The sequence below is a fragment of the Ursus maritimus genome, unplaced genomic scaffold, assembly GCF_017311325.1.
Source record: "Ursus maritimus isolate PB19 unplaced genomic scaffold, ASM1731132v1 scaffold_12, whole genome shotgun sequence".
Classification (NCBI taxonomy): Eukaryota; Metazoa; Chordata; class Mammalia; order Carnivora; family Ursidae; genus Ursus; species Ursus maritimus.
The window spans coordinates 70,472,735-70,483,006 of record NW_024423564.1 but is presented as its reverse complement, the minus strand read 5'-3'; the positions used below and the strand labels follow the sequence as shown (position 1 = coordinate 70,483,006).

Sequence of the window (10,272 nt, the reverse complement as noted above, 5' to 3'; positions counted from 1 at the left end):
TATCAAATCCGGGAAATTAACTGAGAAACGGTACTACCCATCTACACCACAGACACGCTTCAAATGTCACTGGTTGTCTCAGGAACGTCCTATCTGGGTCCGGGACAGCTCACGGCGTTTACTGTCCTGTCTTCTCAGTCTCGTCAGTCTTGTCTTCCGGAACGTGTTTTGAGGAGCCCAGCAGTTACTTGTAGAATAGCCTCCATGCAGACTTTTTTGTCTTGTCGTAAGTCGGGTCAGTTGGTCCACCTTTAGCAGGAATGTCACAGCAATGACGCTGTGTTCTTTTCGGTGCGCTGTATCGAGAGACACGAATTTTGCCTTGCCCTGTTGCTGGTGGTGTGAACTCGTCACTTGATGAAGATACGTCTGCATGTTAAATATCTTATGCTGACTAGTTAATAAAGAGTTGCCATTATATTAGTTGCCATTTTACTGTAGAGCTTTTCCCTCCCCCAGCTGTTTAATTATTTGTACCAGTATGGACTAACGGATTCTTTCTTTTACTCACGGAGTTAAAATCCATTACTCTCATTATTTATTTTGATACTGAACTCGTCCCAGATAAAGCGAGTGGGAATCTCTTTTCATCTGGTTTCTGCATCCTTTGGTCGTGTCTCCGTTATTCCTCAAGCACTGTCTTACTTTCTGGAACATCGGGGTGTTCGGGCTTATTATTTCCTTTCCTCCGCAGAGTGCTGGTACCTGTTTGTGGCGAACGGTATTCCGAAGTCACGGTATGGTCTTGCCACTGGGTTGTCATTGCTTCTAGGCTTTTCTAGGAGGCAGAACTCCTAGGTATGTGGACGTAGGTATCTCGCACACACTCATGTACACACATGCCGCTAGGGCTACTTCAGTATTCATCTCAGTATATACTAAGGCCACGTACCTCCAGTTCCAATCCAGCACCGCAGGGTTCATTCGAGTCGCCCCATTTCATCTTTGTAGGTGTGTCCTCCGGCGGTGGAGAGCCTGGCTCCCGTTATCTCCAACATTTTACTCATTTGTTCAATTCCCTTATATGTAACTCAGCTTCGGCACTGGCGGCCGTGGATGACTCAGTTTTGTGGTCACCACGTGGGCCTCTGTGTGGACGAAAGGCAGTCCTTCTTGGGTGTCGACTTGGTGATTTCATAGCATTGTGTCAGCCCTTCCCTTTGATGCCCTGTAAAGAATTCTTTGCCCAACATTTTTAGTTGTTCTGCACAGCAGCGTTGTCGAGAATAAAACCGCCTGTAACGTGCTCATAAATTGATCCAAATATTATTTTTATGTGCTCTATGAGGGGAGTCGGGAAGCACTACTTTGGGCATTGTCTTTCTTCATTTCCACTTTCCCCTGGATCGGGTTTAGCCGCGGCTTCCTATCATCATGCCAACTCTAGACAAAGTCATACCCTGACTTCTTTCCTTGTATCTGGAATTCAAATGATGGAGGAAGACAACGCACCACACAGCTCTTCCCTCACTAGCCTAGATCGGCGTTTCCCAAACACGTGTCCACCAGTCACCCGGAGATCTCCTTAAAATGCCGCGCCCGTGTCACCTGGTGCAGGGTGGAGCCCGAGAGTCTGTGTTTCTACCAAGTTTCCAGGTAGCAGGAGTCCCTAGAGCGTGTGTCACCTCTGTCCCAGGGGTCAGTGAGGGGTGGTTACATTGCACAACCTGCAAAACTTACAGGCATTTGTAACTTTTTGTTTTTTCATTTGCAAACCCACACACAAATGAAGAGAACAGAGTGAACGCCCAAGTATCACTGGCATTCACCGACCTTCCCTTGCCCCTGACCTTTTTGTTCTTAAGGCTATTTTAAAGCAAACCCAGCCTCCTATCATTTCAGCGTGCACCTCTAACACGCAGGGATTCACAAAACCCCAAACGAACCACGGTGTCATTATCCCACAGAATTAACAGTACATACAACACAAAAACAGTTCCCGGACACCATGTGCCACTCAGTCCCCGTCCATGTTCGCGGCGGGCACCGGATGGGCCCCCAGGTCGCCCGCCCCACGGCCCCAGGCTCCTCCCTCTGCTGAGCACCGTCTCTGCTTATGCTACTTGGGTTTCCATCACTGGCTGAGAACACAGGTATTCTCCTCCCCAAACTATTTTTATGGCCTGCCGGTTTCATTCTCGGGAGAACTCTGTTAATGAACATCAGCAAAAGCTTGCGGTTCGTGCCCTTTGACCCCCTCCCTGGGTCTCTGCCCAGTCCTCTAGCCCCGAGGCTGGGACAGTAAACAGCAGCGCGGTCAGGAGGCCTGGAAAGTTGGCCCTGTCGCACGTTGGCCGCACAGGTGACCTTGATGTAGACACTTGAAAACGGCTGCTTCAGGAGAGGCCTGGCGGATCAGGGTTCCCAAACTCTTCCACGCTTGAACTCCTCTAATTTTCCCCTGGGCATCTTTCCGTGGCCAGGATCCCACTGTGCTGTTAACCAGCTCACGGGGCTACGTGCAGCGATCTGACTCTCCACCCCTCCAGTCCCTGGTTAGAGGCAGAAGGGCACCCCCACGAAGGACCAGAGGGAAGCTTGTTCCCGCAGTGGTCAGGCCCCCCCAGTGGCATGGAGCTCACCTCTCTTGCAGCCTCTCCCCGAAACTCACGGGCAGCAGCCAGCACATTCTATCCCAATGTTGTCCTACCGAGGCCCAAGCCTCTGGTGGACGCTGAACCTCAGGAGAACGCACACGGTGTCCCGGCCACCGCTTTGTGACCAGAGAGCTAGGGCTGCCAGATCCCCAGCTGGGGACAGGAGGGAGGTCCTGCACGACCCGCAGAGGTCGAGCCTCTGGACCCCACATCCCCCCCTGCTCAGCCGGTACCCGGCACAGGAGCCCTCACCCAGACACTCACTTTCCAGGTTCCAAATTCGGTGGTGTCCGTCGGGGCTCTTTTGGCTCTACGTGACAGAAGTCAGACTCAAAACTGTTCCAGCAAAAAGATGGGTATTTACTGGGGGGATGTGAGGACCTCACGGAGCAGCCCGGTCTCAGGAAAGGCAGAAGGAGACGGGCCTTCCTCTCATCCTTCCTCAGCTCTCCTCGTCACGAAGGTGCCTTTCTCCCTCCCCGACGCCCGCAGAGTGGCAAGAAATGTGGCGCCCACGGCCCTGAGCTGTAGGCCTCACAGAGGTGCCCACACATCGTGGTCCCTCAGGAGGTGACTGAGCTCGATGCCGGGTCCACCCCGGGCCGATTCGGTCGGCATGTCCGGGGCGGAGCCCGGGCACCGGAGCCCCGGGTGACTTGAAAGCTCGGGTAGGAGCAAGAACCGCTGCATTATGGCTTCTGGGACCCAGAGAGACTCTTCTGTAGTCTCATTCATAACTCGAGGGGCAGCGCTCTGGAAGCCCCTGAAGCGTCAGGCACCCACCCCTGTAGCCAGAGGCTGGCCAGGCTGCAGGAAACGGCCACTCCTGAGGCGCCCCCGTGGACGTGCGGCAGCTGCCAGGCCCGGGCCCTGCGCCCACAATCCCACAGCTGCTCCACCATTTGCGCCTCTCCTCCCATCCCTGACCTCCAAGGGGGCGTCGTGACAGTCATCCTGACTCCACTTCCCTGGAGCCACTCTCGGGAGAGAAGGCCCAGCCACCTCCTGGGGATTCAGTGAGTCGGTGAGAGCTGTGGTCACCAGACGGGTGTTGGAGGAAGCCAGACAGAGCTGGCCGAGGAGGGCTGAGGAAGGCGGGGACAGTTATGGTCAGCTCTTTCCAGATGGGAGACAGAGGGCAGTCGGTGGCCAGAGACTCGGGGCCAGGGAGGATGTCTGGGGCGGGCGAGGCCTGAGCATGAGGGGAGGTGCTGATGGGGGTTCATCTTCCCTACATCTCTCTGAGGACGGCTCCTCCTTCCATACTAAGGTGTATCTTACTTCACAACTGAAAGCCCCTCCAGCGGGGACCTCACCCTTCTGCCTAAGGATGGGGCGCTGGCCACAGGCAGGCAGCCTGAGGCCGCCCCTCTCTACGAGATCCAGAGCAGGGATGGAGGGGGATCTCGGCAGACTGGAGAGGAGGAAGGGTGGGTGTGGAGGAAGGGGCAGCATTAGGGACTTGCAACCTTGCTCAGGACAACCGGAGTGGCTGAAAGGCCCTACGGTCCTTCTCCATGTGGTGAGCTTCTCCCGTGTGCCCCCACCCCGGCTCTGAGGTAAGAATCAGGCTAGGGAGGTCACCGGAGCCCCGATCAGCATGGGGTGTGCCGTGTAACCCACCCTGCAGGTCTGTCTCCCCATCTTTACGCCCGAAGACCCCAGGGACCAGCTCTGACCTCTCCAAGCCAGGACCCACTGTAGCCATGCCCGGGACACATCAAATGACACCACACTTGGGGCTGGATGTTCACTTCTCTTTCCAAAAAATAACAAACACACAGTCCAGGTGTGGCAGGGGACAAATTGGGGACCTGGACATTACACACCCAGGGGGCCCTTGGTGGAGGCGGACAACTTAACAACTGGTCTGAAAGTCAAAAGAGAGGAGAGCTGGTTAGTGGGGTGAGCAGGGGGGCGGGCAGGGGCTGTGCGGTGCGGGTCCAGACGCAGGGACTGACCGGCGCAGTCACACCCAGGCCCCCACGGCAGCCCTCCCTGGGGCCCATTCCTGGGGGCGGGTGTGATGCGTGCTGGCCTAGCCATGCCTGTGGGTGTCCACACGGTGCTGGGCGGACCGGCAGAGCCTGAGACCTGAACTCAGGAACAGTGGGCCAAGCCTCTTGGTCTCCCTGAACCTGTTTCCTCGCATGTAAGGGGGACATTCATCATCCTGGCACTGCCCCCTGCATGAGGTTGCTGTGAGGAGCCTGTCAGCCTGCGGAGGGGAAAGGCTCCGGCCACCCCAGGGCATGGGGCACCAAGGGTCGTCTTCGTGGCTGTGATCCCAGGGCCCAGCACAGAGCAGACACTCATGTCGCCCTGCGGGGAGTAAATAAGCCGTCCTGGGAAAGCGACGGCACCTGGACAGGAAACGTGCTGGTGCCCGTGCGCTGTGCAGACGGGTCCACTCCTGTACCGGGACACGCGTGTGCACCTACGGGCTGGGAACCGAGCTCGCGGGGCGCGCTGTGCCCTACTGGCCCTGGCCAGGGTGCTGCAGGGGCCGGAGGAGTGCGGGGCTCAGACGTACTCTCGGGCCGCAGCCGAGGGGCCAGGCCGGTAGGGCTGCGGGCTGCTGTTGGCTCTCTCAGGCTCCGGGCAGGTGCAGCAGAGGAAGGAGCCCCCCAGTATGGCCAGGCCGGCGGACGCCCAGCCCACGAACAGGGCCGAGCCAAACTCGTACCTGCAAGGGGTAGGGAGGACAGCATCAGGTGTGGCTGCAAGCCCGCCCTCCCCAGGGACCCCCACGTGGGGGCGGGGGGCGTGCAGGCTGTGGGGAGCGGGGACTGGGGGCCTCCCAAGGCTCCTGGGTCCCTCCGGTAAGTTCGGCGGCACGCCCATCGCTCCTCCCGCCTTCCACCCAGCACATCACCACCACCCAGGGGTCCCTGCAGTGGGCCTGCTCCGCACAGACTCGGGCCCCTTTCCCCCTCCGGCCGGAGGCGGGGGTCCCGGAGGGCTGCCGAGTCCCGTGGGGAGGGGCAGGGCAGTCGCTGCCACCTTTGTCTCAGTCCGCCTCCGGCCCACGGAACTCCCAGCCTTGCGGCCACCGCCAGCCTGCACACCCCCACTGCCTCTCTGCGGCACCCCGCCCCCCACCCGGGCTCCCCGCCTCCGTGCCTTTGCTGGAGGCGCCCCCTCCCGGAGCGTCCCCCCTTCTGCGCCTCCTCCGCTCCTCCGCTTTCAGGGCCCACCCGAGCGGCCGCGTCCCACCCGGGGCTTTCCCTGACCCCTCCTGCTGTGCCTCCCGCTGACTCTTCCTGGGGGGCCTTCAGCTCCTCGCTTGCCTGGCTCCCTCGGGAGCGCCTCGAGGGTGGACAGCACGGATTGGGCCGTGTCCCCAGGGCCCAGCACGGGCCTGCATACCAGGTGCCTGGGGGAGGGAGGGACAGGGAGGAGGGCCAGCCCGCATCTGTCTCTGAGTTGAGCTGCCTCGTGCTTGGAGATCTTTGTGGCGAGAGCCACCAGCCCCAGGGAACGCTCGCCATGCCCGTGGCCTCCTTTTCTTCCCCCGCCACACCTCTGTCTTCTCCAGCCGGCCCTCCTGACTGCGATAGCCCTTCTCCCTCCAACCCAGGGCCCAAGGTCTGTTGGGATATCTGGGGTTGAGACTGTCCCATCCTCTGCTCCTGCACAGCTGAGAGGTCGGGGGTGGAGCCAGGTGGGCCCAGGCTCTTCACAGACCCCCTATCCCGCCCTCCCACCCTCATCCTTACAGTCCCTTCTAGTCTCGGCCATTCTAGCTCCTAAATATCTCTGAACCTCTCCCCACCATGCTGCATGCCACAGCCAGGAGGATTGTTGGCTGCCTCCCACCCCAGGATGGGGACCAAATCCTCCTCTGGCTGTAAGGCCCCCATCTGCCCCTGTCAAGTCTCCATCTCCCAGCCCAATGCACCTGCCGCCTTGGGCAGGAGTCACAGCGAGGGGCTTACTGAGTGCTCTCTGGGGCTCTGGCATTGTGCCGAGTCCTCCCTGCAACATCTCACTGAGCCCTCACAACCACGTCAGCTGGGTCCTTGGGTCCCAGCTCCATTTGACAGGAACTCGCCCTTCCCACAGCCAGCACACACGGAGCTGGGATTTCAACCCGGATCCAGGGTGCTGAGCTCCTGCGGTGTCTTCCACAGGACGCTCGCCTCTTCAGAGGGCTCGGCCACGCCCTGCCTGGCTCCCCACTCCAGCGGCTTCTCAGGGACAGCACCCGCGGCTCCCCGCCCCTCCATCTCCCTCCACATGCCCCGCTGCACAAAGGCAGCAGAGCGGGAGGCCCAGCTCGCTCCGGTACAAGCCACGCCCTGGCACTCACCTGGCATTGACAGGTGTGCTGGGGTTGAAGAACTCCTGGGTCACTAGGGTGGCGTACCACGAGACGGCTGTCAGAGTGCAGAGGCCTAAGGACGGAGGAGGGAGCGCTCAGCTCTGCTCTGGCCCCCGGCTGGCCACCCAGAGCGGGGCCACCTGCCATGACCAAGATGGCGGACAGGGAGCCAGGAACACTGACCTGCCAGGAGGAAGAGGACACCCCCAGAGATGGCGATGCGGCCCTTGGCGATGGGGTTGCTGTCTCCAACCCGAGTGCACTTCATGCCGACCACACTGAGGACCATGGCCACAAAGCCCAGGAGCACGGCCACCACCATCAGGGCTCGCGCTGACTGGATGTGACCTGGGCAGAGCAGGGGGCACTGAGCAGGCGCTGGGAGAAGTGGGCGGGTGGGAGGAGCCCGGCAGGGAAGGGGCTGGGGCAGGGGCCGGAAGCTCCTCCTGGGCAGCTGCCTGCAGCAGGTGTGAGGGGACCGTGAGGACAGGGTGTGGGGCTGAGCTTCACCTCTACTCCCGCTGGTCACTACCCCTGCAGGTTCCTCCAGGTGGTGTGTACGGTGCCAGGGTAGTGTTACTTCTCCCGTCCACAGCTCTCCGGCGGTGGGACTCCCTTTGGGGCCCGGCCCACCCCCGCAAGCAGCGGGGTCAGTTCCTCCCAGGGCCTGGCCGATTCAGCAGGAGGGAGCGAGGGTGTTTGAGGCCCGGCTCAGCCCCAAGTTGGCTCTCAGGCAGGGACCCCTTCCCCATCAGCCATTCTGGCTCCTGGTCACTTTCCCCTCTGCCTCTGGGTCACCCATGGCAGCCGTACACCTGATCAGTCCTGGGCCGCGGGCAGCTCAGGGGAGCTGGGTTCCTGAAGGAGACCAGATGACCGGCCTGGACGGTGTTGTGGGGGAGGGTCGTGTGATAGCGGCCCGGCTCAGGCCTGCGCCGCCCTGGGCAGGGGGTGGGTGGGTCGGCCCTGAGCCGGGGACGGAGCTGCAGTGGTTCCTGTTTACAAGCCAACTTGTCAAGTTCAAATGCACACCCCAGGAGAAGGAGAGGGACCTATGTGCCCAAGCACCTGTGTGCACAGGCATGTGTGTGTGTGTGTGTGTGTGGGCACACCCAAATGGAGGCATGTTGTCTAGGTGGCAGGCCTGGCCTGGAGGTGTGTGTGCACAGCTGTCTGCATACAGAGTATGGGGAGAGGTGGAGGGGACCTGAGTGCCAGGCACTCCTCTACCTCATCTAAGCCTCCACAGTCCTGTAAAGTCCTAGTGCCCCCCTCTGCAGATGAGGACGTTAGGACACAGAGAGGGGTAGCGACTCCTCGAGGGTGATAGTGGCAGAGCCAGGATCTGGACCGTGGCTGCCAGAGCCTAGAGCACCTGCCCTCCACGGAGCGCCAGGCTGGCCTGGATTTTCAAAAGCGCACGGGCGCAGGGGGCTGGAGAATGGAGCCCAGTGCAGGTGGCCGGCTGTGGGCAAGCTTGCTCTGGACCTCCCCTTCCCCGACATCCCACCTTCCCAACCCAGCTGGAGGGAGGCCTACCTTCCAGGGCGAGCAGTGAGTCATAGAGTTTGCACTGCACCTGCCCGGTGCTCTGGGAGGCGCAGGACATCCAGAGCCCTTCGTAGAGGCCCACGGCCGTGATGATGGCGTCGCCCGCATAGGAGGACTGCTTCCACTGCGGGAGGGCTGTGCTGGCGATGATGCCCACCCAGCCACCCAGGGCCAGGAAGTAGCCCAGGAGCTGGAGGCCTGAGTTGGCCATCGCCCAGGGGAGGCGGCTGGAGGTTCCAGGGCTCAGGGCTGGGCCAGGGTCCCTGGGGGGGCGGGGATCATGGCCAGGTAAGAGGAACTGCTGGGTGGGGGTTGGGGGAGCAGCGAGTAGCCAGAGGCTGAGAAGGAGAGGTGGCAGCCCAGCAGCGGCAGCAGCAGCAGCAAAGGCAGCGGCTCTGGGCTCTAGAATGCAGGGGGAGGCCCAGGGGCTGGAAAGGCCAGGGGCCCGCCCACAGCAGCTGCCTAAGCCAGGGCAGGGTCCCCAGCAGAGCTCCTGGGGGCGGGGGGCGGGGCCACGGCCCAGGTGGGTGCCCTTGCCCCACCTCCCAGGGATAGAGAGGGGGAGGGGCTGGGAGGAGTGACCCTGTTTGCCCTCAGGGCCTTCCTGCCAGGGAACCCCCTTTAGGAACCATGCAAGTGTCCTGCAATTCTAATTCCTGCTCAAGCGCCAGCCCTGAGAGGATGGATTTTGCTATTGCATGGCTGACCTGCCCTTTGGGGTGTTCTGTCCTCTGACTGTAGGACAGAAAGAAAATGGAATTCTACTTTGCAGCAGGTAAGACTAGAGTTAGACATCAGGGAGAACTTTTTGGAGAGGGCTCTGAGGCCAGATGTGGAGAGAGTGGGCTGGATGTTGGGGAGAGGGAGTCCCGGGTTCTGGGCGGCCATATGCATCAAAAGCAGAGGCGGCCAGGCCAGGGAATATGCACTGTGGGGTCTGTTTGAGATCTGAGGAGGGCAGAAGAGGGACCGCATCAAGGCTGGGCCAGACCTGGCTGCCAGCCAGCAAGGGGCCTGAACAGGGAGGTGGGAGACAGCCCTGACCTTCTGGCGTCGACCTGAAGGAAGGCAGACTGTTCAGCGCCGTTAATCCCCTTGCTGGCTGGCTTAGCAGCTCCTGCTGGGGCTGGAGGCCCCGGGCCCTGGCCCCCAGCTCCAGAACGGCCTGATGGGGAGCTGTGGCCTCTGCACATTCCTAGGGTTCAAGCGGCCCCTCCTAGCGCCCCGCCTTCCCCTTCTCGCTCCCATCCCAGCTCAGCCCTCTGGAGCAGGGGAATATTTAACTCTCCTCGAGCTCATTAGCAATCCCCTCACGTTCAGTTTGGCCCCATGGGCTCCACCGGGCGTGGGTGCAGAGGGAATGTCACAGTCCTGCTCCCACTCCGGCCAGCCCCTGGCTGCCCCCTCCATCCCCAGCGGCCCACCTGCCTTTCCTGGACCACAGTGGGGGAAAGCAGGGTCTGGCGGCTGACCCCCCACCCTCACCCGTAGGCTTCCTCCCCCACAGCCCGGGCCCCCCTCTGCAGAGACTCCGTCCCCAGCCTGCTCCCTTGCATTCTTCACGTGGCTATGCAAACGAGAGTGTGCCAGGCACTGCACGGACAATGGCTGCCCTGTGCACCCGCCCAGGGCGTGGGCCCCTGGTATGGCCTGCAGCTCCAGCAGCCGGGGGCAGGGGTGGGCGCTGTTTGGCCTGCGGTTCCGCACAAGGGGCAAACACTGGGCCCCCTCTGCGCTGGGAAAGCCCGAGCCACGTGGATCCATGGACACACAGACCTGCTTCCTGGGATGGCCCCAGGG

At 61.2% G+C, this 10,272-nt stretch overlaps 1 protein-coding gene across 2 annotated transcripts; it reads right to left on the bottom strand.

Annotated features, from left to right (window-relative positions):
* Positions 1 to 4,333: 4,333 nt before the first annotated feature.
* Positions 4,334 to 9,833, bottom strand: CLDN19 (claudin 19). 2 transcript variants are annotated; one of them, XM_040627432.1, is made up of 5 exons: positions 8,461 to 8,563; positions 7,432 to 7,588; positions 7,105 to 7,269; positions 6,910 to 6,994; positions 4,334 to 5,283 (listed from the first exon to the last, which is right to left on the bottom strand). In XM_040627432.1, the coding sequence occupies exons 1-5, from the start codon at positions 8,482 to 8,484 to the stop codon at positions 5,121 to 5,123; spliced, it is 594 nt and encodes a 197-aa protein (XP_040483366.1). In that variant the 5' UTR covers positions 8,485 to 8,563; the 3' UTR covers positions 4,334 to 5,120. The 2 variants fall into 2 exon arrangements, with proteins under 2 accessions (XP_040483366.1, XP_040483365.1); XM_040627431.1 differs by lacking the exon at positions 7,432 to 7,588 and having other exon boundaries at positions 8,461 to 9,833.
* Between the last annotated feature and the right edge of the window lie 439 nt (positions 9,834 to 10,272).